The sequence below is a fragment of the Mustela nivalis genome (genome assembly GCF_964662115.1).
Source record: "Mustela nivalis genome assembly, chromosome: 16".
Classification (NCBI taxonomy): domain Eukaryota; kingdom Metazoa; phylum Chordata; class Mammalia; order Carnivora; family Mustelidae; genus Mustela; species Mustela nivalis.
Genome location: NC_139035.1, coordinates 59,325,715 through 59,352,851, shown reverse-complemented (window position 1 = coordinate 59,352,851; position 27,137 = coordinate 59,325,715). Strand labels below are relative to the sequence as shown.

General features: G+C 47.8%; 1 protein-coding gene across 1 annotated transcript; it reads left to right on the top strand.

Annotated features, from left to right (window-relative positions):
• Positions 1-1,816: 1,816 nt before the first annotated feature.
• HHIPL2 (HHIP like 2) lies at positions 1,817-27,137 on the top strand. The gene is made up of 9 exons (XM_082701779.1): positions 1,817-2,213; positions 5,634-6,286; positions 7,049-7,192; positions 9,926-10,257; positions 11,287-11,413; positions 17,030-17,175; positions 21,762-21,843; positions 25,674-25,756; positions 26,500-27,137. The coding sequence occupies exons 1-9, from the start codon at positions 1,893-1,895 to the stop codon at positions 26,880-26,882; spliced, it is 2,271 nt and encodes a 756-aa protein (XP_082557905.1). The 5' UTR covers positions 1,817-1,892; the 3' UTR covers positions 26,883-27,137.

Genomic DNA, 27,137 nt, shown 5'->3' with positions numbered 1-27,137 from the left:
ACACCAGTCAGAATGGCTAAAATTAACAAGTCAAGAAATGACAGATGCTGGTGAGGATGTGGAGAGAGGAGAACCCGCCTACACTGTTGGTGGGAATGCAAGCTGGTGCAACCACTCTGGAAAACCATGTGGAGGTTCCTCAAAAAACTGAAAATAGAGCTACCCTATGACCCAGCAATTGCACTACTAGATATATATCCTAAGACACAAACGTGGTGCTCCAAAGGGGCACGTGCACCCGAATATTTATAGCAGCAATGTCCATAATAGCCAAATTATGGAAAGAACCTAGATGTCCATCAACAGATGAATGGATCAAGAAGATGTGGTATATATATACAATGGATACTATGCAGCCATCAAAAGAAATGAAATCTTGCCATTTGCGATGATGTGGTTGGAACTAGAGGGTATTATACTTAGCGAAATAAGTCAATTGGAGAAAGACAACCATCATATGATCTCCCTGATATGAGGAAGTGGAGATGCAACGTGGGGGTGTTGGGGAGTAGGAAAAGAAAAAAAAATGAAAGAAGGTGGGATTGGGAGGGAGACAAACCATAAAAGATTCAATCTCAAAAAACAGACTGAGGGTTGCTGGGGGGAGGGGGTTTGGGAGAGGGGGGGTGGGATTGTGGACATTGGGGAGGGTATGTGCTATGATGAGTGCTGTGAAGTGTGTAAACCTGGCGATTCACAGACCTGTAGCCCGGGGATAAAAATACATTATATGTTTATTAAAAAAAATAAATTTAACAAAAAAAGAAAAAATATATAATACATTATATATATATATATTTTTTAATTTTATTTTTTGAGAGAAGGGTGAGGGGCAGAGGGAGAGAGAGAATCTCACACAGACTCCATGACCAGCGTTAAGCGTGATGTGGGTCTTGATCTCACAACCCTGAGATCATGACCTGGACTGAAATCAGAAGCAGCTGCTTAAGCGACTGAACCACCCAGGTGCCCCTCATTTAAGAAATATTGATCCAAGCCTTGTTATGTGCAAGGTATAAAGTGAAACACATTCTTAAATGCTAATGTTGAAACATATCCTAAGTGCAGAGGTGTGCCCTGAGAGCGAGCATAGAGCATAGCGCTGGCACAAATACAGACCCAGATGTTCTATGATTGCTGGGGACGCTGTCCAGTAGCCCCCATTGCTGACTCCTTGTTTCCCCTGGGCCACGCTCCCTCCTTTCTTCTTGCTCCTGCTGGGGATGTAGGATTTACATGGCATGTCCTCTCTTCCTACCACTGCACGGATGGCCCTCTCCGGATCACAGGGACCGCATGGCTCCCCTGCCTCCCCCTACTGCCCCTCCCTGTTCTCAGATCCCTGTCCGAGTCCCGGTGGTGCCATTCAGCACTAAAGGAAGGTTCGCGTCTTCCCCTGCACACTCCGACCCCTGGGACTACGTAATCCGTAATCCGACGCGTTCTCTCTGGGAGACTCCCAGCAGCTCAGGCTTGTGAAAAAAACTATAAACAAAGTGTGAATTTCCTGCCCCCCCTGCCCCCACCCTGAGGAATTCTTAGCAGTTTTCGTGAATCCCAGCAGACCTGCCATTGATACCACCGAACCTTTTCCTAAGAAGCCATGCACCCCAATGACTCGGCAGTAAGGGTCAGAACTTGGACCAGCTTCATGTTTAGGCGGGATTGGAGGGGACAGGGACACCTCTCACTGTTTTCATAGGAGGCACCTGGCTACCCACACCGCTGAAGGGGCACTGCTCACAAACCACCTCAGGGAACTCCTTGGGGGCGGGGATAGAAGGAAGGAAGAAAACACCCTGGGGGTAGAGAGTGCAGGGTTGGGGAGGGAGGGAACTAGAGCACAGCAGGGGAGCCAACCTGAGCGGGCAGCCAGTCTTCCAGAGCCCAAAATGCTGAGGACATCCACTCCTGGGGGTGCTCTGAGCAGCTGGGCCCTCAGACTCCCTACTTCTTCTGGCATCTTCCACCTCTGCCTCACATTCTGGTTGGGCCAGATGGGCTTGCTGCAGGGACACCCCCAGTGCCTGGATTATGGGCCCCCCTTCCAGCCCCCGGTGCACCTCGAGTTTTGCTCAGACTACGAGTCTTTCGGCTGCTGTGACCAGCACAAAGACCGCCGCCTCGCTGCTCGGTACAGGGACATCATGGATTACTTTGACCTCAGGGGCCATGAGCTGTGTGGGGGCTATATTAAGGACATCCTCTGCCAGGTAGGCCTGAGTGAAACCCTGTTCGGTAGTGAGGGAGCCAGCTTGGCAAAGTGCGGGTGCTGGGCTTGGTGGCGTGGGTCCTGGGGCGAGGGGGGTGGGGGAGCTCCTTGGCCACCGGCCCTTTAGAAAGCTCTCCTGGCAGCTGCCTCACCGTAGAGCTCGGGTCTCTGGATGGGCACACGGAAGCGAGGGGGTGCTGGGTTTGGTTTCCACCTGGAGACCAGAGGTCTCCCCCTGGGGTCCGCTGGTCCTTGGGCTTTCTCACCCCGAAGGCGGAGATGGGTGTCCCCCATGGAGCTCTCCGGGCAGCGTTGCCTTGAGTTCCCCCTGCACTGCCCTGGGAGCGGGGCGCAGTGCCCAGCCGCGGTGGTTACCGAGGCCTTGGAGGGAGTGTGGCACCTGCTGGGACCCATTTGTGCCAGGGGGGTCTCTCTGGTGTGATGATGGTGGTGGCGGAGTCCGGGGGCTCTTCCCGGCATTCTGGAGCTGGGCTGACAGGGCTTCAAGCCGCTGGGAGACAGTGACTCACAAAGGTTCTGCTCCTGCAGGCTCTCCAAGGGCCAAAAGCCACATCCCTGGCAGGCATCCCCCATCACCGAACTCTGGGAAGAGGGGTTCAGGGTGCAGGGGAGAGTCGCCCTAGAGGAGGGCCGCTGAGAAAGGCTGCCATGGGAAGGGGTGCGCTCCCGAGGTGGTGGGGGCGAAGAGGCGGGGAGGCCAGGCAGACCTGTGGTCTGGGACCCGGCTGAGCCCGTCCGCGCATCCGCTGGGCCCTCCCGCCGCCACCGCTCCGAGCGCACTGGCCGCCCCCTCTCCCTATGGGCAGGGCACCCCGCAGATCGCGCCGCAGGAGCCAGCCACCAGGGTGGCATCTGGGGCTGTACCCTCCTACCTCAGGCACCACCCCTCAGCGGGGAAGAGGAGAATTAACTCCGGGATAACCATGGGGGGCCGAAGCTGGGCTCTTCTGAGCTACACCAAGATGGTTCGTTTCCGAGATGCCCCCTAGTGAATGTCTCCACCCTCCCCAGGGCTCCCCTCCCCCCGGCTTTCCCTACTGGGAGAAGTTTCTGAAAGTCAAATTCAGCGACTCTCCTGTTGGAGGGATCTGAGGAATCGGAATAATGTACATGAATCTATTTATTTAAGGTCTCAAACCCCCTGCTCTTTCTTCCCCCGAACACGGAGTGTATTCCCAGCAGTGATTCTGCAGGAAGTTGTTAGGATTCTGATTTTACTGTTAAGGAATCCGGAGTTTGTTTGTTTTTTTAAGGATTTTATTTATTTATTTGACAGAGATCACAAGTAGGCAGGGCGGAGGGGGGTGGGTGAGAAGCAGGCTCCCCGCTGAGCAGGGAGCCAGCCCACTGCAGGGCTTGATCCCAAGACCCTGAGATCATGACCTGCGTCCAAGGCAGGGGCTTAACCCACTGAGCCACCCAGGGGCCCCAAGGAGTCCGGAGTTTTAAAGAACTTGTGGAAGGTCAGACCGTGCTGAGGCACAAATCTAGAGGCTCAGGCTCTGAGTCTTCTGCCCTTTGGATCATATTTCACCAAGACAGAGTCCCAACAGCACCAATACATTCACTTCATGGTTTTCGGACCGGGCCAAGTGTGCATCCCGTTAGAACAGCCTCGGTGCATCTTGCCCCCTTCCCTGTCCTCCCTGCAGAGAACAGAGTCTGACACCACAGGGGAAACTCTTCTGGGCTTTACTTTCCTTAAATAGAGAAATGCTGTCCTAAGATAATTGAGTCGAAGCAATTCTGCGGACTAAATTTCTGCCTAAGCATGTGCCATGCTGGCTATATTTCCACGGCCCCCTCTGTTCCCTGGAGCTCGTCCCAATGTCTGTCCCCCGTCTTCTTTCCACTCCTCCAAAGTGGACAGGCCAGTGGGGTGAGACTCAGACCAGTTTATTTTGCTTCCTGTCAGCCGCTCGGACAGGTTCCCTGAACCGAAACAGGCCATCCAAGGAGAGACACTGAATCTTCTAGAAGGATTCTTTCTTCCCTTTTTTCTAATAGCTAGGAGCTTGCTCTGCAACCTCGCATCAGGACTGAAGAGTGAACAGGGAACTTGGGCACATCTGAGAAATTCAGCTCTTCCCTTGTTAGGTGGCAGGGGACCCAGGTAGGCGGGGATGGTGCCCCTCGTGACTGCTGGGAGAGGGGTCAGTGATCAGAAAGGGGGCTCTTGAGCCAGTGGGCTCTGTCTGAGACCCCAAAATGCACCCTGTAAAAATGGCCTTTATTACTTATACCCAATTGCCTGACTTTCATTACTCTCGGGAGTTGGTTGTCTGCCCACAATAATCTATTTTCCTCCTAAAAGAATGTCGTAGTGTAGGGAGCCCTGAGGAACAGGTACTTGGCACGCGGGTCCTGTGTGTGTCTGTGTAAAGAGCTCTGTGGCCCCATAGCCATGCCTCAAATTTGTGTAACTCCCAGCGTGGCGCTTTGTATACAGGAAGCACTTAAATAGTTTTATAAGTCAGTGAAGAAATGACTAGATGCCTAATCTCTGGGAGTGATACATTACATGTCTAGTTTGGTGATTTTGTTTTGAATCATAAACTATTTCAAACATATAGAAAAGCACAAAAAATTAAATACTTAACACTGTGTATCCAATACCCAGATTTAACAAATGTGAAACTTTTGCCACATTGCTTCAGATTTGGATAAAGAAGTCTTGCGGCACCTGGGCATCTCAGATGGTTGGGCGTCTGCCTTTGGCCTGGGTCATGGATCTCCAGGTCCTGGGGTCAAGCCCTGCATCCGGGTTCCCAGCTCAGCAGGGAGTCTGCTTCTCACTTCCCCCCTGCTTGTGCTATGTCTCTCGCGCGCTCTCTCTCAAATGAATAAATTAAAAAAAAAAAAAAAAAGAAATAAAGTCTTATAGATGCAGCATTTATAATAAAGGGAACGGTAGGGAAATCTCTCTTTTTAAAAGATTTTATTTATTTATATGAGCGTTCCTGAACCTGAGGGGGATGGGTGTGGGGCAGACCCCTTCCCAGCAGGGAGCTGATGTGGGGCTGGATCCCAGGACACTGGGATCCTGACCTGAGCCCAAGGCAGACACTTAACCAGTGCTTCACCCAGGCGGCCCGAAATTAGAACTCTTTAAAAAAAAAAAAAAGTCATCACTTACTAAAACTTTATAGTGTCAAGAACGAAGTTAAAATGCTAAAGAAGGTATGGTGAACATGAGAGATTACTCCCTCTTTTTGCCTTCCAGGAGCACTAATTGGCCAGAAAATTGGGGTCCCCGAAAAGAGCTTTTCCAGTCGTTGCTCATAGAAACTCCAGAATCCTGATTCTTTCCTAGACCGTTTTCCTCCTGTGTGCTCAAACACTGCGACCAGCCCCACCGTGGCCAGTCTGACTACCAGTCTAGCTTCCTTTTTCTTCCTAGGAGTGCTCGCCCTATGCCGCTCATCTCTACGATGCTGAGAACCCTCGGACGCCCCTCCGGAACCTTCCTGGCCTCTGCTCTGACTACTGCTCCGCATTCCATTCCAGCTGTCACTCTGCCATCTCCCTACTGACCAATGACCGTCACCTGCAGGGCTCACATGAAAAGGATGGTGCCCATTTCTGCCACCTCCTCAACCTTCCTGACGAGGACTATTGCTTCCCTAATGTCCTGAGGAATGACCATCTCAACCGCAACCTGGGTGTGGTGGCCGAGGACCAGCAGGGCTGCCTGCAGCTCTGCCTGACCGAGGTGGCCAATGGGCTGAAGAACCCGGTCTCCATGGTCCACGCTGGGGACGGCACCCATCGCTTCTTTGTGGCCGAGCAGGTGGGCGTGGTATGGGTCTACCTGCCTGATGGGAGCCGCCTGGAACAACCCTTCTTGGACCTCAAGAAGATCGTGTTGACTACTCCCTGGATAGGGGATGAGAGAGGCTTCTTGGGGTTGGCTTTTCATCCCAGATTTCGCCGCAACCGCAAGTTCTATATTTATTATTCATGTCTGGGCAAGAAGAAGGTAGAAAAGATCCGAATTAGTGAGATGAAGGTTTCTCGGGCTGATCCCAACAAAGCTGACCCCAGATCAGAAAGGTGAGACATGCCCACGAGAATGGGCAACTCTGTACTGCGCTCCAAAATAATGCCAGTGCGTCCTCTGAGATGATAAAGGGACCCGTTTCCGGTTTTAGAGACACTAGTTTATAACACTAACCAAGGAGTCATCAGTAGGGAGATGGCAGACTTGCAGCCACAAGGGTTTGAGAAATGATTATAGATAATATCAGTGTATTAGATGTAATAGTGGCCTCTGATTATTGTGTGGTCATTGAATTCCAGGCCCTTTGACTTGAACATGGATGTTATCTGTGTCACAAAGCCATAGAGCCCTAGATGCGTGGTTTGATGAAGGACTTAATTCTGTCACTCCAAGCTCGTGGTCTTGCCACCCTACCAGTCTGTCTTTTTTCCTTCTTGTTCTTTCTGCCTTGTGTCTCTTGTCCCAAACAGCGAGGTTGGGGGATTAAAATGGGACACCTAACTGACAGATTAACTCCTGCCGTTTGCCCAAAGGAAGGGATTAAGAGTTCTGGTAAAGCAAGAGGGTAAGGCCCAGAGAAGGGTGATTGTTACCCTGGCTGTGTCTACAGCTCATGAAATCATGACAGGAAAGAAAAACAATCCATGAAGGAGTCATACTGGGGAACAAGGGGAGTCTTAGTGCCCCAAGCTTTGTGATTCTTGGAAACTCTGAAGCAGGTCTTGGCGGACTTGGGCCAGTCATTTCTGGGTGTCTGAAAAGGATGCAGTTTTGACTCATATCAAAACCCAATGCACAGTTTCTTTTCCTTCCAGAGTCATCTTGGAGATAGAAGAACCAGCCTCAAATCATAATGGCGGACAACTTCTTTTTGGCGTGGATGGCTACATGTACATTTTCACTGGGGACGGAGGACAGGCTGGGGATCCCTTTGGCAAGTTTGGAAATGCTCAGAACAAGTAAGATGGGTGGATCTGGGCTCCTGTCCCTTTAGGGTGAGCCCTTGGGATGTTTTTGCTGAGATGGAATCTCCGGAGCGTCAAACCCAAATCATGTAGGGCAAGACGTAGCCCCCTCTGTTGAGGCACGTGGGAGAAACATTTGGTTTCCTGTCCTGTGAATTTCAGGCCCAGTGTATTCTGGAAAGTAATACTGTAGATGCTCAGTGTAACTCTCAGAGTGCTATGGGGACACGAATTCAGAGTGCTCAGTATGTACTCGCGTGACAGTATTTACCTCACCAAGATCTTAACGCATTTCAGTTCAACTCAGGGATGTTATTGCGTGCCACGCTCCGGGCTCTGTGCTAGGCCCTGGGCACATGTGAGAGGATAGTTAATGCGCGATATATGTTGAATGCTTACTGTGTGTCAGGTACTGTTTTGAATACCTTGTGTGTATTGAAGAATGTAATTCTGTTTATTTATTTGAGAGCAAGGGAGACAGAGTGGGAGGGACAGAGGGAGAGAGAAACTCCGGCCGACTCCATGCTGACCATAGCGTCTGGCGTGGAGCTCGATCTCACTCTCTGAGCCAAAACCAAGAGTTGGATGCTTAACTGACTGGGCCCCCAGGTGCCCCAAGAACATAATTCTAACATCCCAAGAGGGCAGGGATTTTTATCCATTTGTTAATTGATGTGTCCCCACCACCTCAAATAGTGCCTAGTATGGGAGTCGCTTCAGAAATACAATGGAAAGGGGGCGCCTGGGTGGCTCAGTGGGTTAAGCCGCTGCCTTCGGCTCAGGTCATGATCTCAGCGTCCTGGGATCGAGTCCCGCATCGGGCTCTCTGCTCAGCAGGAAGCCTGCTTCCTCCTCCTCTCTCTCTCTGCCTACTTGTGATCTCTCTCTGTCAAATAAATAAATAAAATCTTTAAAAAAAAAAAAAAAAAAAGAAATACAATGGAAGGGAGGACTCTTATGAAGTGTAGGTATTATGATAGTCATTTCACTGATGGGAAGATAGAGGCTCAGAGGAGTAAAGTAGCTTGCCTAAGGTCACACAGCAAGTGAGTGACAGAACCAAAATTCAAACTCAGACAAGCTGGTGCGAGAGTCCAGGTGAGTCTGGGCCGACCTAAATAAAAGCCCATGATCCTGATGTCCTTTGTAACAATAAGCACTTGAATGCTGTTATCCCTGATAATAAAATATTGAAGTTAAAGTAGTCAAGAGCTGATGGGGGTGTCCGGGTGGCTCAGTTGGTTAAGTGGCTGACTCTTGATTTCGGCTCAGGTGGGGAGTCTGCTTGTCTCTCTCCCTCCATCCCTGCCCCCCTCAAATAAATGAAGAAATCTTTAAAAAAAAATCATCAAGAGCTAACATTTGTCAGATGCCTACTGTTGGGATTTGAGTCACCTGCTACAGGCAAGGTAACTCATTTAGCCCTTACAACCACAACTGCGAGGTTGTCTTTCTCTAGCCTGTTTTACAAATGAGGAAACTGAGGCCCAGAGGCAGAGCCTCTTGAAAGCGCTGTCCTTTCTGTGACCACAGTGCTCTGTGAGGAAGAATAAACCAACTCCTTTTAAAAATTCATAGTGTTAGTGCCCACTTGGCAGCACATATACCAGAACCAGAACGCTCCAGAAAAGATAAGCATGGCCTCGCTGCAAGGATAATGGGCACACTCATGAGTGTTTCATATGGGGAAAAAAAAAAAAATTCATAGCGTTAAACCCAACCTGAGAGAAACCATCTCATCGAAAACATTTTAAAAATTGGAGCTTGCACTGGGTTGTATGGGCCAGGATCCCATCAGACTTATACCTTCTGGTTCTCCTTGAGCCAAAATGTGGCAAGTCTTAACATTTGTTGTTGTTGTTGTTTTTTAAGATTTTATATGACAGAGAGAGAGGGAGAGACAGTGAGAGAAGGAACACAAGCAGGGGGAGTGAGAAAGGGAGAAGCAGGCCTCCCGCTGAGCAGGGAGCCCTATGTGGGGCTCCATCCCAGGATCCTGGGGTCATGACCTGAGCCCAGGGCAGATGCTTAATGACTGAGCAACCCAAGTCTTAACATTTTGCATAAGTCAATCTATCTATCTGTCTGGTACAGACATGACTTTATGTATAGATCTTGTATACACGTGTGTATATCTTTAAAAAACCCTGTGTTCCCATGTGATTCTTAGTAGTTGTTTGGCGTTGACTATCAGTAGGTCCTCCTGGGCAGTCTCTGGTCTGGTGCTATTTTATTTTATTTTTTATTTTATTATTTTATTTAGTTTTAAATTTTGAACACTTAACATGAATTCTACCCTCTTAAAAAAATTTAAGCATCAACAAAAATTGTAGATGTAAATATAGTATTGTTAATTATAGGGACAGACGTACAGCAGATCTCCAGAACCTACTCATCTGGTTAACTAATGTCCAACAGAGGTATGGAAAGTGTCAGTCCTCATCAGGGAAGTGTACATCAAAACTACAGTGAGATGTCACTCCCATCCATTAGGATGGCTCTTTATCTCCCACCCCCCAAAAAAACCCCAAACACAAAAAGACAGCACATGTTGCTGAAGATGCAGAAAACGTCGTATACTGTTGGTGGAAATGCAAAATAGTGCAGCTGCTCTGGAAAACAGTGAGAGGAGGCTTTGAAAACAGAACAAATAAAACTCGCCAATGATCCGGCCATCCATTTCTGCGTGTTTATCCTGTGCCTGTTCCCCGGCCCTCTTTCTTTCAGAAGCTCCCTGCTGGGGAAGGTGTTACGGATCGACGTGAACAGGGCAGGCTCAGACGGCAGACCTTACCGAGTGCCCCCGGACAATCCTTTTGTGGCCGAGCCAGGGGCCCACCCTGCCGTGTATGCCTACGGGGTCAGAAACATGTGGCGCTGTGCCGTGGACCGAGGGGACCCCGTCACACGCCGGGGCCGAGGCCGGATGTTTTGTGGGGACGTGGGACAAAATAGGTTTGAAGAAGTTGACATCATTGTGAAAGGCGGGAACTACGGCTGGAGGGTCAAGGAAGGGTTTGAGTGTTACGACAGGAAGCTTTGTCACAATGCCTCTTTGGGTAAGTCAGAAGTTCGCTGGGTGATTTCTGGAGTGGACTGAGAGGTTTGGAGGTGGAGGTGGGGAGTATGACCTGGGAGTTCTGCCCTGCAGGTCACTCGGGGGTCTTTGTTTATGGCCTGTGGGGTTGAGCTTCCAGGTTGGCTCTCCGTTCACAGGCACCGGGAGCACGTTGGGTTAGTGCTTGATGACCTGATGCATTCAGGTCTCAGCTGGGTTCGAGGACTGGGATTGACTGAGGAATCTCTGTTTTAGATTAGTTACCCACAGGGTTTTTAGGCTAATTTGAGAAAAAGCAGCAGAGGAAAGTTGGTGGCTCTGTTTTTCACTTATTCCCATTTTGCCCAGCCCACTGAGATGGTCTTCCATATGCAAGCTGGTGGTACAGTCCATCAAGATGTGCTTTTCAGGCGTTTTTTTTTTTAATCAGTGGTGCCAAATCTTTTTTGACCCCGATAAGTTGCAAAGGAGTCTTAGAGACCCTTATAAGGTTTTCAGATCCTTAACCTGAGTATCTGCCATGTCAGCCCAGGGGATACACATAGGTGTGTGGGTTCTCAGGTCACTGCCTCACAGGTGGGGGAGTCTTTGGCTTCCTCTCGGCTTCCAGAGACCAGTCAAAGAGGAAGCTCACAAATATTGTGGTTGGTGTGTTGAGAAAAATAAGCATAATTCTCTTGGCTGCCTGCCCTTCCAAAGACCAAGAGAGAAAGCATTTTCCACTCAATCAGGCAACTGCATTTAAAATCCCCATCTTCCTCACTGAAGCTCTAAATTTTTTTTTTTTTTTTTAAGAGAGAGAGAAAGTGTGTGTGTGTGTGCATGAGCAGGGTTGGGGGGAGAGAGCAGGAGAGGGAGAAGGACTCCCAGATAGGCTCCGTGTTCAGTGGAGTCCGACAGGGGCTTGATCTCAGGACCCCGAGATCATAGCCTGAGCTGAAATCAAGAGTTGGTTGCTTAACCAACTAAGCCACCCAGGCACCTGAAGGTCTCAGCCTTTAGTTGTGACACTCTTTTTGTTCATGGACAGGTGACATTCTGCCAATCTATGCTTATGGTCATGCAGTGGGGAAGTCGGTCACTGGAGGATACGTCTACCGTGGGTGTGAATCCCCAAATCTCAATGGCCTCTACATCTTTGGGGACTTCATGAGTGGGTAAGAAAGGATTGGTATCTTCTTTCATTTCTTTTATTTCAGCATTTTTATTGAGATACAAACTACATGTGGTGAGACATCTCTAAGAGCACAGCTGGATAAAGTTTTAATATATACACTTGTAACTATGTTAAGATGCAGAACATTTCCATCACTCTGGAAGGTTCCTTCTTGCCTGTTGCCTGTCCGTACCACCCCTTTCTCTCTCTCTCTCTCTCTCACACACACACACACACACACACACACGTCGGCCAGAGGTAACCACTCCTATCACGTTAATTTTGCTTCTGGAATTTAATATAAATGAAATCGTGTGTATGCATTCTTTTTTTGTACACGCATGGTTTCTTTCAGTAACATCAGTGAGATTCATCTCTGTTGTCACATGTATCAGCTTCTCTCTTTTATTGCTTTGTAATATTCAAGTGCATGAATATAACACCAATTATTCATGTAGTCTCCTGTTTTGGCTATTTCCAGTTTTTTACTACGCATTTATTATATATTTATTATATATTCATATATATTTAAGTGGTGTGTGTGTGTGTGTGTGTGTGTGTGTATAGCTTGTGTCCAGCAATCTTGTCAAACTTTTTTTTTTAAGATTTTATTTATTTATTTGACAGAGAGAGACAATGAGAGAGGGAACACAAGCAGGGGGAGGGGGAAAGGGAGAAGCAGACTTCCTGCTGAGCAGGGAGCCCAATGTGGGGCTTGATCCCAGGATCCTGGGATCATGAGTTGAGCCGAAGGCAGACACTTAACGACTGAGCCACCTGGGTGCCCCTTGTCAAACTCTTATTAGCTCAATTGGCCTGTGTGTTTGTGTAGATTCTGTTGGATTTTCTATGAAGAAGATAATTTTGTCTATGAATATAGATACTTTTGCTTTTTCTTTTCCTGAATTGCAAGGCTTTTATTATTAGTCTCTTGACTTAATGCTTCTTCTTAAACTTCAGTACAATGTTGGTTAGGTTTCCGTTTTTACCAGTGAGTATGATGTCAGTTGTAGGTACTTCCACGTGCCATCTATTAGGTGAAGGAGTTTTCCTTCCATTCCTAGTTCTCTGAGAATTTGTAGTAAGTCTGGATGTTTTGCAAATACAAATGCAAAATGCAAGATGCAAATGCATCTTTGCATCTTGTGAGAGAATCATGTGGTTTTCTCATTTTTAGTTTTTAATATAGTGAATTATATTGATTGCTTTTTTTTTTTAAATCATTGAAGCAGGCTTGCATTTCTGGAATAAATACCATTTGGTCATGATGTATTTTCCTTTTAATATATTGTTGGATTGGATTTGCTAACAGGTTGTTGGAAAATTTTGCATCTGTGTTCACGAAAGGGATTTCTTTCTTGGAATATCTTTGCCAGATTTTGGCGTCAGGATAATGCAGGGTTTATTAGAATGAGCTGGAGAGTGTCTCCTCCTCTTCAGTTGTCCAGAAGATTTTGTTAAAATAGATTTTATTTCTTCTTTATATGTTTCTTCTAGGTGAAGTCATCAAGGCCTAAAGTTTTCTTATAGAAAATGTATAGTTGTGTCTCGTCTGGTGATTTCTTTGGTCTTCTTTTTTTGTTAAAGATTTTATTTATTCATCGTGCCTGGGTGGCTCAGTGGGTTAAGCCTCTGCTTTTGGCTCGGGTCATGATCCCAGGGTCGAGGGATCAAGGCCAGCATCTGGCTCTCTGCTCAGCAGGGAGTCTGCTTCCTCCTTTCTCTGTGCCTGCCTCTCTGCCTACTTGTGATCTCTCTCTGTCTCTGTCCAGTAAATAAATAAAATCTTTTTAAAAAAGGTTAAAAAATGTACTATTTTTTCATTTATTTGAGAGATATTGAGAGAGAAAGCAGGGGAGGGAGAAGAGGGAGAGGGGGCAAGCAGCCTCCATGCTGTGACTTGGGGCTCAGGACTGTGAGATCATGATCTGAGACAAAATCAAGAGTCAAGCCTTAACCAACTGAGCCACGTAGGTGCCCCCATTATTTCTCCTGTCTGCTAACTGGTGCATTTAGACCATTAACATTCCACATAGTTATGGACATAACAGGATTAATATCTACCATATTTTTTACTGCTTTCTGTTTGTTGCCTTTATCCTTTATTCTATTTTTGTCTTCCACTCTTTTTCTGCCTTTTGTGGATTTAACTGAGCAATCTATGTAATTCCATTTTCTTCCCCTTTTTAGCATGTCAGTTATACTTTTTTTTTTTTCTTTTTCAGTGGTTGCCTAGAGTTTGCAATATACATTTACAGCTAATCCAAGTCCATATTCAAATAACATGATGCCACTTCAGGATGGAAACTATGGTCACTGAGTTGAGACTGTCATCTTTTCCTTACTTTTTTTTTTTTTATATAAAGATTTATTTATTTTAGAGAGACAGAGAGTGAGCAAGGGGCAGAGGAAGAGAATCTTTTAAGCAGATTCCCTGCTGAGCGAGAAGCCCTACACAGGGCTTTGATCCCACAACTTATAAGATCATGACCTGAGCTGAAAGCAAGAGTTGGATGCCCAAGCAGCTGAGCCACACAGGTGCCTCGAGACTGTCATTTTTTTCCTAATACATAAGTTTATAAGTATTTTTCTAATACATAAGTTTAGTGTTCTGAATTTCTCCTCAAGTCCTGCTTTAATGGGATCCCATAAAGTTTGATATATTGTGTTTTCATTTTCATTCAGTTAAAAATATTTTCTAATTTTGCTTTGACATACCTTCTCACAAGTTGGTTTAAAGTGTGTTAGTTTCCAAATATCTCCGTTTTCCTGAGGTCTTTGTGCTGTTGATTTATAATTTCGTTTGATTGTGGTCACAAAGAGACGGTGTTTGATTTGGGAGATTACACTGGATTATCTAGGTGGGTCCTAAATATACTCACAAATGTGGTTGGAGGAAGGAGGTAGAGGGAAATTTGAAGACAGAAGAGATAGAAGTCAGGCTAACAACAGAAGCGGTGTGGTGAGCCCATGAGTCAAGACATGAGGACAACCATTGGAAGCTGGAAGAGGCAAGGAAATTGATTCTCTTCTAGAGCCTCTGAAGGGAGCACAGCCCTGCCAACACCTTGATTTTGACCCAGTGGAAACCATTTCAGGATGTTGGCCTCCAAAACTGTGAGAGAATAACTGTGGGTTGTTTTAAGCCACCAGGTTGTGGTGATATGTTACAGTGGTTGTAAGAAACAAATATAGTTTCCTTTTTTTTTTAAAGATTATTTATTTATTTATTTGACAGACAGATCACAGGTAGGCAGAGAGGCAGGCAGAGAGAGAGAGGGAGAATCTGGTTCCCCGCTGAGCAGAGAGCCCGATGCGGGGCTCGATCCCAGGACCCTGAGATCATGACCTGAGCCGAAGGCAGCGGCTCAAACCACTGAGCCACCCAGGCGCCCCTATAGTTTCCATTTTTAATACTTCTCATTACTCTGTGCATATTTCCTTCTGGGGATGCCATTTTTTTTTAATGCTTGAAGGACTTCCTTTACTATTTTTTGAAAAATGGATTCATTGGTGATGAATTCTTTCTGCTTTTTGCTGTCTTTTTTTCCCCCTTCCTTTTTGAAAAATATTTTCACTAAATATAAAAGTCTATGTTGACATACTCTTTCTTTAATTCTTTAAAAATATTGTCCATTATCTTCTGCTTGGCCTTAGTTGCAATGAGAAATCTGCTGTCATCCTTATATTTGTTCCTCCGTATCTATCATGTCAGGTTTTCTCTGGCCACTTTTGAGATTTTATAATTGGTTTTGTGGAATTTCATTATGATATGTGTTGGTGTAGTTTTTGTCGTATTTTTTGTGCTTGGATTTGGTTGCACTAATTGGATTTGTGAGTTTATAGCTTACATCAAATCTGGAAAAATCTTGGCTGTAATTTTTTTCAAATAGTTTTTGTTTCCCCATCCTCTGTTTTTCTTCTTGTTTAGATAATACTGAAGCAGGACTTTGCTAGAAACTCTTCCCAATGCTCTGTGAATCATCCTTAAAACACTATGCCTGACCCTGAGTAAGTGCCAAGTATTTTCCTTTCTAATTCTTTCCCCTGATTTAGGTGTTCCCTCACATGTATGTGCTGTTAGGTGCAGTGATGGATACTCAAGGGAGACACTTTGCAGCTCTCTGGGGCTTATTCTCTGCACCCCTTCTCTTCTCTCCAAAGTCTGTCCTGCAGACTCTTCCTCCATAGCATAGGTCTTCCTGGACTCTCAGCCCTATCTTTTCAGTTTAAGGAGTCTCCTGGTTCTGCCTGTGTTTTCCTTCCTTGGCTGGAAACTTACTTAAGGTAGTAAGCTGGGAAGCTTTTAGGATTTACCTTGTTTGTTTCCCATGTGTTAGGAAATGTAGTCCTTCATTGGCTGATTTCCAGTGTCTTTTAAAAATTGTCACTCTTGGGGCGCCTGGGTGGCTCAGTGGGTTAAGCCGCTGCCTTCGGCTCAGGTCATGATCTCAGGGTCCTGGGATCAAGTCCCACATCGGGCTCTCTGCTCAGCAGGGAGCCTGCTTCCTCCTCTCTCTCTCTCTGCCTGCCTCCATGCCTACTTGTGATCTCTCTCTGTCAAATAAATAAATAAAATCTTTAAAAATTGTCACTCTATATTATCTAGGTTTTTGACGGTTTAAGGTGTGAGGGTAAAATGACCCCATCTTCGTCAGAAAGGACAGTAGTATTTTCATACTGCAATACAGTTCCAGAGACGGGGAACAGCCAGTAATTGGTCAGTTCCTTTATCATCACTTGTCAGGTCTTTGGGATTTAATGGTTCTTTGTTTTTCCCACAGTTCCCACCATCTCCTTACGTATCACTTGGTTGATAGTCAGTGATTCTCAGTCAAAGCCAATGCACCAGAATCACTGGGATTGAGCATCTCTGAATCTATAAAATGTTTCAAGTGAAAAAAAGAGTTTCATGTGACACCCTAGTTGACCCACCTTCCTTTTCTTTTTATTCTAAAAACCTGCTTTAGGGGCGCCTGGGTGGCTCAGTGGGTTAAAGCCTCTGCCTTCAGCTCAGGTCATGATCCCAGAGTCCTGGGATCCAGCCCTGCATCGGTCTCTCTGCTCAGCAGGGAGCCTGCTTCCTCCTCTCTCTCTGCCTGCCTCTCTGCCTACTTGTGATCTCTGCCTGTCAAATAAATAAATAAAATCTTAAAAAAAAACAACAACAAAAAACCTGCTTTTAGGTCAGACAGATGACTACATAGACATAATAACAAAAGCAACTGCCAGTTTTGGGGTCCTTACTGTGTCCCAGGCACCCCGGGGAGTTATTCACATATATTATCTTACTTAAACTTTGCAACTTTGGTCCGCGGTAAATTCACTTTACAGATGAGGGAACTGAGGCGTAGCCGTTGAAGACATAGCCAAAGGTCACAAACTCATAGAAATTGCATTAGTTTTTTGTAGCGGTGCAACCTTCTCGGGGCCCCAGACTCCTCTTATGGTAGAAGATGAGCTGCTCCAGCTGGGCACAGCGGGTGACCCAGGTATCTCTGAAGCAGCTATTTGATTCCTGGGAGAGGCTAGGTGTTGCTCTCCTAGGGAAGGAGGAAGAATTTCCTGAAGGGTGAAAATATGGATTCCTATAATAAAGGTTTTATTTTTCATCTAGTCGACTTATGGCTTTGCAGGAAGATAGGAAAACCAAGAAATGGAAGAAACGGGACATTTGCCTCGGCAACACTGCGTCCTGTGCCTTCCCAGGGCTGATCAGCACCTACAGCAAATTTATCATCTCTTTTGCTGAAGACGAAGCAGGTAACAAATGTCCAGGGTTATGCTGTTTCTGCTTTTTGGAACTTAAATCATCTCAGGCATTGTGAACTAACATTTGCATAATAATTATTCTTACTATTGTTATTTAAATAACAACTACACCTATTTTTTACTACCATTTAATTTTTTTTTAAAGATTTTATTTATTTATTTGACAGACAGAGATTACAAGTAAGCAGAGAGAGAGGAGGAAGTAGGCTCCCTGCTGAGCAGAGAGCCCAATGTGGGGCTCGATTCCAGGACCCTGGGATCATGACCTGAGCCGAAGGCAGAGGCTTTAACCCACTGAGCCACCCAGGCGCCCCTAATTTTTTTTTTAAGAGAGAGGGAAAATGTATAGTGCGGAGGGGCAGAGGGAGAGATGAGAGAGAGAGAATCTTAAGCAGGTTCCACACTCAGCACAGAGTCCTAATTCGGGACCGATCTCACAACCCTGAGATCATGGAGCCAAAATCAAGAGTTGGATGCCTAACTGACTGAGTCTCCCAGGGGCCCTGTAGTCAGCTTTTAGAATGTCCTGGATACTGTTCTAAGCACTTTACATTTTTTATGTTATTTAATAATTACAGCATCCTCATGATGTAATGATTATGCGTATTGGCCATTGAGGCAACAGACGGAATATGCCAACCTACCCCTTCTTGACCGAGGCCCATACCTCACTGTGTGGAGCAAATCAAGGTCTATAGTTTGGTCTTTTGGTCTTTTGACCGTGAAGGAGATTCATGTTCTCGTCCCTGACTGGATTCTGATCTGCGATCACAGAAACGTGGGTAGGGCCAGTAGTGGGGCAGATGTGGTGGACGCTGGTGTTTACCATCTTGGTGCTGCCTGGGAGGGAGCGCCTCTGGTGATCAGCCCCTCACCGGGCCTTTCCTTATCCTGCCGGAGTCTGTGAGGCCAGTGCTGGGTGGGAGCCAGGGAGAATTTCTTCCCCGAGAGATCTCTGTTTAAAGGGTAGACAGCTCAGTGGGAGGCTATTTGCTAGACAGAGGAGGTGTTTATTAAGGGCATCAGCAAAGCAAAGCGTGTGTGTGTGTGTGTGTGTGTGTGTGCGCGCGCGCACGCGAGACAGACAGAGACTCTGCTCTGCTAAATTGCCTCAAATTCTGTAATCAGAAAATGGATTTTTAATTTCAGCTTTACTTAAGTTGGTTACATTTTGAAAGATACTTTGTGTGTGTGTGTGTGTGAGGAGGACAGGGCTTGTGATCTCTTTGGTATTTGGCACTGCATCTAGCCCTGCTTGGGGTCTCGGAAGAGAGCGACAGGGTCTCTCAGGGCCCCTTCCAGACCTGGGCTTCTCTGTGAGGGTCAACCAAAGCCTTGGAAGTTTCCTTAGTTTCCTTAGGGGCTTCTTTCCGTTCTGAGTCATGGGGTGACTGTGCCAGACCTTCACTTGAGCCAGACATACGGAAATCCAGTCAGCTCTTGGACCTCTTCCTAGCTTATCGTTTGAGATGAATGTTTTAGAGGAACGGAGGATATTCGAGAGAATTCAAGCATTCTCAATAGAGAAAGTCCGAGTGAGTTCCAAACTGGAAGTCCAAACATATGAAAAAGGAGAGACACCACAGGCTGGCATGACGGTGCTCCGCGGAAGGAGGCTGACGGGAAAGCCCGAGGCCCGGGGGGGGGGGGGGATATGGGTGGGTGAGGGTGGGTGGGTGGGTGTCTGTCCTGCCAGAGCCCCTCCAGGCTGGGGCCCTCAGGTGGCTGGAGCTTGCTGGAGCTCCGGAGGTAGGTCTTCCCTGGGGATCCTGGGCTGCTGTCTTCTGCCGCTTGCTCCTTCTCAGAAGGCCTCGGAAACCTTGGCTTGGGTGGTTTGGTTTACTGTGCCTGTCGGCTTCTCACCAGAGAAAACGGGCAGCTTTTAAATTCCAGTCAGTTCGTCTGGCCAACAAGACTGAGTGTGCTTGGCTGAATTTTATCAAGTGGACCTGCCAGGGTGTTGTTCCCAAGCCAGACTGCCCAAAATGGCCCTAAAGTGAGGAAGGCTGTTTTCAAGACGAGTTCTTTTCTTTTTTCTTTTAAAGATTTTATATATTTATTTGAGAGAGAGAGAGAGAGAGAGAGCGCATAAGCAGGAGAGGGGCAGAGGGAGAGGGAGAGGGAGAAGCAGGCTCCCCACTGAGCAGGGATTTCCCCCAAGGTAGGGCTCGATCCTAGGACCCTGGGATCATGACCTGAGTTGAAGACAGATGCTTAACCAACTGAGCCACCCAGGTGTCCTGAGGCAAGTTATTTTCTTCCCACGTTGCTTGATCTGGTGTGTTTGTGTGAAGTAATTCACATTTTCTGCTCATGTCCCAGTCTTCCCCACTTAAGGACATATTTTTAGATCTGAGTATTTCATTATTTTGTTATCACTCACCACGCTGTAGACATGTCCTTTTTGGTTGAACCTCCAGTACTGCGGTGTACTTCCAGGTTTTTCTAGATGACAGCCAGCATAAAGAAGTGACTGCGGAGGGCAGGGCAGGAGGTGGGGCCGCCCCTTGCTGGGTGGGTCCTGATGGGTTGGATTTCTGAAGGTCAGTCACATTCTCAAGAGGGCTGGTCCAAGTACTAATGCTTGCACTAAGTTTCCGTCGCGTGCGTTTTGTTTGGCATGGCATGTTACAGATTTTTGGGGTAGTCGTTTTGGGTCCTCAAATAATATTTTTAAAATTGTCAGTTGGACATGACAGATGAAATTCACTTCTAGCATTGTTTTCCCCTAAAAATACAATGGGAAGTCTATGGCATGTTTAGGCCATGTAATTCACATAAACTGGTGTTGTGGAGGGACTACGCCACAGTGTGGGGTTTTCAATTAGAGCAGGAATTCTTTGCATGGTCTCGAGGGGCTCCTCCATGATGTCACCCCATGGACATGCAGACGCTTGGTAGACCCCTCTTTTTCTTTTTTTTTTTAAAGATTTTATTTATTTATTTGACAGGCAGAGATCACAAGTAGGCAGAGAGGCAGGCAGAGAGAGAGGAGGAAGCAAGCTCCCTGCTAAGCAGAGAGCCCAATTCGGGGCCCCATCCCAGGACCCTGGGATCATGACCTGAGCGGAAGGCAGAGGCTTCAACCCACTGAGCCACCCAGGTACCCCGGTAGACCCCTCTTTTTATCAAATGGACAGTGCCTGGGCTTTCCAATCAGACGAGGCAAACCGGCTCTAGGGTGGGGTGCATCCTAATGTCTCAGACTCCTTACAGGGCAAGGTGACGATATAGTTGGTGAGGACCCCAAATCCAGAGTTTATTAGGAGACTGTGCGTGGGGGCTCCCTGAAGACCAGAGGCCTCACATTTGGCATGGGACAAACACGGGTCACTGTCCTCCACTAATTTAAGGAAGAAGGTTGTAGGAATCACTCCAAGCTGTCTGAAGTTCTAGGCTTTTCCAATGAACAGTTTAGTAGACATTTACTTCCATGAGGTTGAGGGAGAGCATACAACAAGTGGAGCTCAGTTCAGTGCAGTGGCCTAAGTATTAGGGCGTGAAGAGGTAAGAAGGTAAGAGTAATGCTGATCATAATTTTTAAAAATTTTTAAAACGATTTATTTATTTATTTGGGGGGGTTGAGAAGCAGAGGGAGAGGGAGAGAGAGAATCCTCAAGTAGACCCCCGGCTGAGTGCGGAGGCCTGTGTGAGGCTCCATCTCAGGACCCTGAGATCACGACCTAAGCAGCCGAGACCAAGAGTCGGGTGCTTAACTGACTGAGCCACCCAGGTGCCCCATCACTTTCTGATTTAATCCCTAATAATCACGTGAGGATTATTAGCCCCATTTGACAGATGAATTAATAATGTGAGGGTTACACAAGTTGAGAGGTTGCCTGAGACAACACAGCTAGCAGCTGGTGTTGTCAGGATTCAAAGTCAGAAGGCTCCAGCTTGGAAGTGGGGCTCGTCAACCCATCCTTTCCTGTCCCTCGCAGGTAACCAGGAGAAGAGGTGGAATGAGGTAGTGACCGTGAGCAGAGAGTGTTCAAACGGGGGGAAGTGGGAGGAGCTGGGGCTCGACCATGGGTAGAGGTGATTTCTGAAAGGTGTGGAGAAGGCCAGGAGGACTGTCTGAAGAATTGGGGGGGGGGTCAGGGGAAATGAGGGACCCAAGGACTGAGGAAGGAAGGTGCTGCTGGAGGGGGAAGCGAGCGGGAGGGGGCAGTGGGGGCTGGTGCCAGTGGACTCAAGAGGGGGCAACAGAAAGTGACAGATAAAAGGTCCTGAACCTGTCAACGGCTATTTCAGGGTTTCTCAGAGAATCCTTAGTAGTAGTCAAGAGGTAGGGGAGGAAATGGAGATTCCTTAAGGCAAAGTTGGGTCTGTTGGGTCTATTCCCAGTGTCTGTTGGGGTGCACTCTGAGCTAGTCTTTGGGGGTCAGAGAAGGGCTTTCTCCTTAAGGAGCTCACAGTCCCAGGAAGGGCCGAGCTGTCAGTCGGGGTTCTGGGGTTCTCTTCCTGGGACTCCCTTCCTGCGGCATTTCAGGGCTCTAACCCCGTGTCGAGGGTTTTCTGTGCATCCAGCTCTGTGTCTCCGCCGTCCTACTGATGGCCTGTCCCTGTTTCCTCAGGGGAGCTCTACTTCCTGGCCACCGCCTACCCCAGCGCCTACGCTCCGCAAGGATCGATTTACAAATTTGTTGACCCATCGAGGTGAGCTTTGGTCTCATTTCCTTCTTAGGTGCATCCGTATCAGCCCTTATCTTCATGGTAGACCGTGAAAATAGTCCGGACTCCCCAGGAATTACCAGAAATGATCAATGAAGCAAATCTTCACTTTAGATAAAAAGCAGATTGGGCAAATGTACAGGGCAATGTGTCTAGGAATTATGAAAAATTTGGGAAATGGTCTCTTGTGGTGGGAAATGAGGATCTTGAACCATTCTTGGATGACTGGTTTAGACCCGTGGATCCTGTTTATTTTTGTTTTTTAATGTGCTTCTGAAAACTTCTGTCTGGGATCATCTGACAATGGGTGTAAAGTTCTAACTACCTCCCCTGGATTTGGTTGAGATCTCAAGGTCCTGGGCAAATATCTTATTTATGCATTTATTTTTATTTTATTTTATTTTATTTTTAAAGATTTTATTTATTTATTTGACAGAGATCACAAGTAGGCAGAGAGGCAGGCAGAGAGAGAGAGAGAGGGAAGCAGGCTCCCTGCGGAGCAGAGAGCCCTATGCGGGGCTCGATCCCAGGACCCTGAGATCATGACCCGGGCCGAAGGCAGCAGCCCAACCCACTGAGCCACCCAGGCGCCCCTATGTATTTATTTTTAATATTATTGTGATTATTTTCTTCTGTAGGTGCAAATTTTGAAGGGAGCCTACTGGCCCAATCTGGGAGAATTTATTTATTTTTTAATATATTTTAAATGTTTTGAACATTTTAAATTTAAATTCAATTAATTAACATATAGTATATTATTAGTTTCAGAGGTAGAGTTCAGTGATTCATCAGTTTTACATAATACCAGTGCTCATCACATCATGTGCCCTCCTTAATGCCCACCACTCAGTTACCCCATCCCCCTCCCACCTCCCCTCCAGTAACCCTCAGTTTGTTTCCTAGCGTTAAGAGTCTCTTAAAGTTTGTCTTCTTGTCTGATTTCTTCTTGTTTTATTTTTCCATCCCTTCCCGTGGTGCTCCTGTTTTGTTTCTTAGATTCCACATGTGAGTGAGATCATATGATAATTGTCTTTCCATGATTGACTTATTTCCCTCAGTATAATACCCTCTAGTTCCATCCACGTTGTTACAGATGGCAAGATTTCATTTTTTTTGATGGCTGGGTAATATTCCATTGTGTATATATACCACATCTTCTATATCCATTTATCTATTGATGGACGTCTGGGCTCTTTCCATAGTTTGGCTATTGTGGACATTGCTGCTATAAACATTCGGGTGCACGTGCCCCTTCGGATCACCACATTTGTATCTTTGGGGTAAATACCCAATAGTACGATTGCTGGGTCACAGGGTAGCTCTATTTTCGACTGCTTGAGGACCCTCCATGCTGTTTTCCAGAGTGGCTGCACCAGCCTGCATTCCCACCAACAGTGTAGGAGGGTCTAGGCAAATACCTTAAACTGGTTTCTTAGTGTCTCATTCCGACCCTTGCTGGAATTCTGTGGCAATATTAACTCAGTTGGTGGGTTCCACACCGTTGACTTCTGCTCTTCTGCCAGCCTCTCTCAGAGGCTAACCAACTGCCCAGACAACAGCCACAGGACAGCTTCCCATCAGTGAGGGTGTCGAGGGTGGGGTCCTCACTCTCCTGGGAGGGAGATGCAGCGGATCCAGCCCGAGGGCCTGGGGCAGTGTGTGGATTTATCTCTGGATTCTGCCCCAAAGCAAGCAAGTCTCCCCCCAAAATCAGCTTGAAGACAGAGTTCCCTGGGCGGTTACACTGGTCCTGTGGCGGGAGGGGGGGCAATGTTCAGACAACATTCAGCCATTGGGCGCTGCTGCGTGTGGGTCAAGGCTCAGGGGCCTGGCCTGGTGCTGCTCCCTGGGGCAGTAGGCTCTCTGTTTCCGTGTTCTCGGGGGTTCCTGGAAGAAGCTCTGTCCCTGAGGCTGGGCCTGAGGCGCTCTCCGAATGGCACCTGCGGGATTGCTAGGGGGCGACTTAGGGACTGGGCTGGCTTACACCCCCCCCCATCTGCATATCTCCCAAGCTTCGGGGACAGCCAACCCAGCACCCAGTTCAGGCGCCTTAGGCGGCAGACAGTGTGCTCTTTCCCCTCAGAGGTTTCCTGTGTGAATTACTTTGTCTGCCCTTTGGCAGTTTCCTGGTTTGGCTCCGTTCTCTCCTAAGAGCAGCCATAAAACAGCTACAGCCTGTCCACGTGGAAGACATGCCTACGGGCTCACCTTTCTTTCCCTTTTTTTTTTTTCACTTTTCTTTCTTTCATCAAGTTGTCGCCGTGTGCCAGGCACTGTGCTGGGTGCCGAGCCGGTGGGGTCTCCTTTCAGGCTCACAGAACCCCCAGGGGACAGGCTAGCCGAGCTTGGCCAAGTGAACTTAATCACCTGAGGGGCAGCTAGCAAGAGGGGGTCCAAGACAGGGACATCGAGGAGCAGAGTCATTTCAGCATCTCTCCTTCTCTTCGGCGGTCATCATGTGGAGCCGGACGGACCTGCAAAGCTTCTCCAGAGTCTGTGTACTGTGTACGCACTGTTCTGTGTACGCACGCACACGGCCTGGCTGGCTCTGAATGCACCTACGACACATTTTGAGGAGCAAATGATTCATTTCCGTGTGACTTTTTTTCCCCCTTCCTTCCATCCTTTCTTCTTACCCTCCTTGAGAGTTACAGACCCTGGAACCTGGGCTTAAAAGTTGACTTTGCTACCAACTAGCTGTGTGACCTTGCACCTGTTTTGAAATCTTTGTATGACTCAGTTTCCCCCTGTAAAATGGGGATTCTAGGGTTATCATGAGGTTTCGGTGAGTTAGATGTATGAAGCATTCATGGGACGCCGAAGCACTAGATGAGTGTCTGTTAAATAAAGAAAATTACTTTTTTTTTCCCCCCACCTGGGATGAGGGTGACAGCAGGGAGAGACGGAGCTGGAGCAAGGGAGGCAGAGGAGGAGGCAGTGGGGACTGGCCGGAAGGTTCCATGTCTGCTCTGAGTCGCGAGTGCTCCTTGTCTCCAGGGGCTGTTTTATTTCAGAAGATGCAGTTACGGAGTTCTTATTCTAATAGGCAGAGGCTGGCAGTCCCCGGGGGCTGTGCCGTGAGTTCTTGATGGGATTCTCTTTAAAGGGACTCCCCCCATCACCGACATCATCATCCTCACTGTGATCATCATCTGTGGGGGCACTCGTTACGTGTTGGGCCCTGTGCTGAGTGTCATTTTTTAAAATTTTTAAAAAATAATTTTGCAAATGACTGATCAGTCTCTTACGATATGCCAAGTACACAGCTCTTATTTTTATTTAAGATTTATTCATCTATTTGAGGGGAGAGAGCATGCATGCCTGCATGTGTTTGGGGGAGGGGCAGAGGGAGAGGGAGCAAGAGAATCCTGGAGCTGACTCCTGGATGAGCAGGAGCCTGATGCGGGGCTCGATCCCAGGACCCTGAGATCGTGACCTGAGCTGAAATCAAGACTTGGTCCCTTGCCTGAGCCAGCCATGCGCCCCACACAGCTCTTATTTAGTCCTGCAAGGATGGGTACTGTTACTCTTTCTATTTTATCTATGTGGAAAGTGATGCTCAGCAAGGTTTACTTGCCCGTGCTCCCCAGAGTTTGAACCTAATTTAGTCACCATGTCTGTGCCCCTGACCCCTCACTATACTCTGTCCCAAGAGCCTGCCATGTCCCTGTTCTTTCTCCTCCTGTTTCCTACTCCATTTCTCCCAACCCCCTGGCTAAAGGAGTGCTGAATCCAAATCTTGCAAATGTATGACCTGGGCTTCCTGGTCCCGTCCTCAGAATCTCGTGTCCTCACTTTTCTCTGTCTGTTTTCAGGCGAGCACCTCCTGGCAAGTGCAAGTACAAGCCAGTGCCGGTGCAAACCAAGAGCAAGCGTGTCCCGTTCAGGCCGCTCGCCCGTGAGTCTGTCTCTGTCCCGGGCTCAGGCCCTGGCCTTGAGGCGCTGGCACGGTGCCCTCTGCAAACACGCTTGCAGTCCTCCCAGGGTGGGAGGTCTGTTTCCCGCCGAGGGCTTCTGCTCTGGATGGGGACTGTGACTGTGGCTCGGTCTCTACGTCTCCGCATTGCCGAGTGTATACATGTGCTTCTGCTGTAGTTCTCTGTCCGTCCATCAGTTTGTCGGGCACTATTCATTCAGTCCCTGAGTTTGTAGCAGTCACTGTGCTAATCCCTGGGGCTACCACAGTGAACCTGACCTGGAGGAGCCCAGAGTTAAATGTAGTGCAGGCAAATGGAGAAATAAATCTAACACTGAGGTTCTGGTAGAGAAGGATGCCAAGGGGACGGAGGGACTCCTAGAGGGGGCAGAGGCAGGGTGGGCATTCAGCAAGGGCTGATAGAGGAGGGAGAGTAACTATTCCAGAGCCATGGATCACTGGAGTGAACTTATTAAAAGCAGTATATTTAGGTCAAGGCCAGTCATGGGGCTTGAACTTATAACCCCGATAGAGTCACATACTCTACCACTAAGCCAACCAGGGGCTCCTGAAAAGAATTTATATGACACTAAGCCAGCCAGGGGCTCCTGAAAAGAATTCATATGAAAGAACCCTCCTATAGTTGTGGGTATCCTGCGTGGTGTTTCCCTTAGGGTTACTTGCCAGGATTTCTGTTTCTCACTAAATAAATGTTTGTTTCCCAGAGACAGTCTTGGACTTACTAAAGGAGCAGTCGGAGAAAGCTGCTAGAAAATTCTCCAATGCAACTTTAGCCTCCAGCCCAGAGCGGGCATCGTCTCAGAAAGGCCCCTCCAAGGAGCCAGCTTCTCCCACAAGCAGCAGGAAGGCGTCTCAAAGGCCTGGTACCAAGAAGAGAGCCAGAGTGTTGTCCCCAGGCCCCCAGGGCAAGAGGAAGCCAAGCCCAAAACCCCCCAGGGGCCGGGTCCAGAGGTCAGCACAGCCAAGGCGAGCTGGCAGAAGTCTCCCTCGGCCTCTTCTGTCAGGGTGGCTGACCAGGGCACGTGCCAGGGGAGAACCACATCGCCACGTGGAAGCGGCTCGTTGGGTTGCTGAACGTGGGCATTAGCTGAATGGGAGGCAGAGCTGGAGGTGGGGCAGGTAGAGGGAACTTGACTTAGGGCTGGAGCAGTTGTCCTCTCTGCAGGAATCTTGCTATCTAAATGGAGGGGTGCTCCTCCTCTGCTTCTGCGGAGGCATCGGATCCCACAGCGCCAGGGTGCTGGGCTAACCTCGGGCAGTGGTTAGCCTTGGACTCCCACTGCACCTTCTCTTATTTCATAAATGCCTACAACTTTAAGGTAATAAATCAATATTTGCTCCA

Excerpts from the sequence above, each read along its gene's own strand:
- HHIPL2 (XM_082701779.1), top strand. The coding sequence starts at position 1,893 with ATGCTGAGGACATCCACTCCTGGGGGTGCTCTGAGCAGCTGGGCCCTC. Across the intron at positions 6,287-7,048 it reads GCTGACCCCAGATCAGAAAG|AGTCATCTTGGAGATAGAAG; the intron begins GTGAGACATGCC and ends TTTTCCTTCCAG. Across the intron at positions 17,176-21,761 it reads TTTTGCTGAAGACGAAGCAG|GGGAGCTCTACTTCCTGGCC; the intron begins GTAACAAATGTC and ends CTGTTTCCTCAG.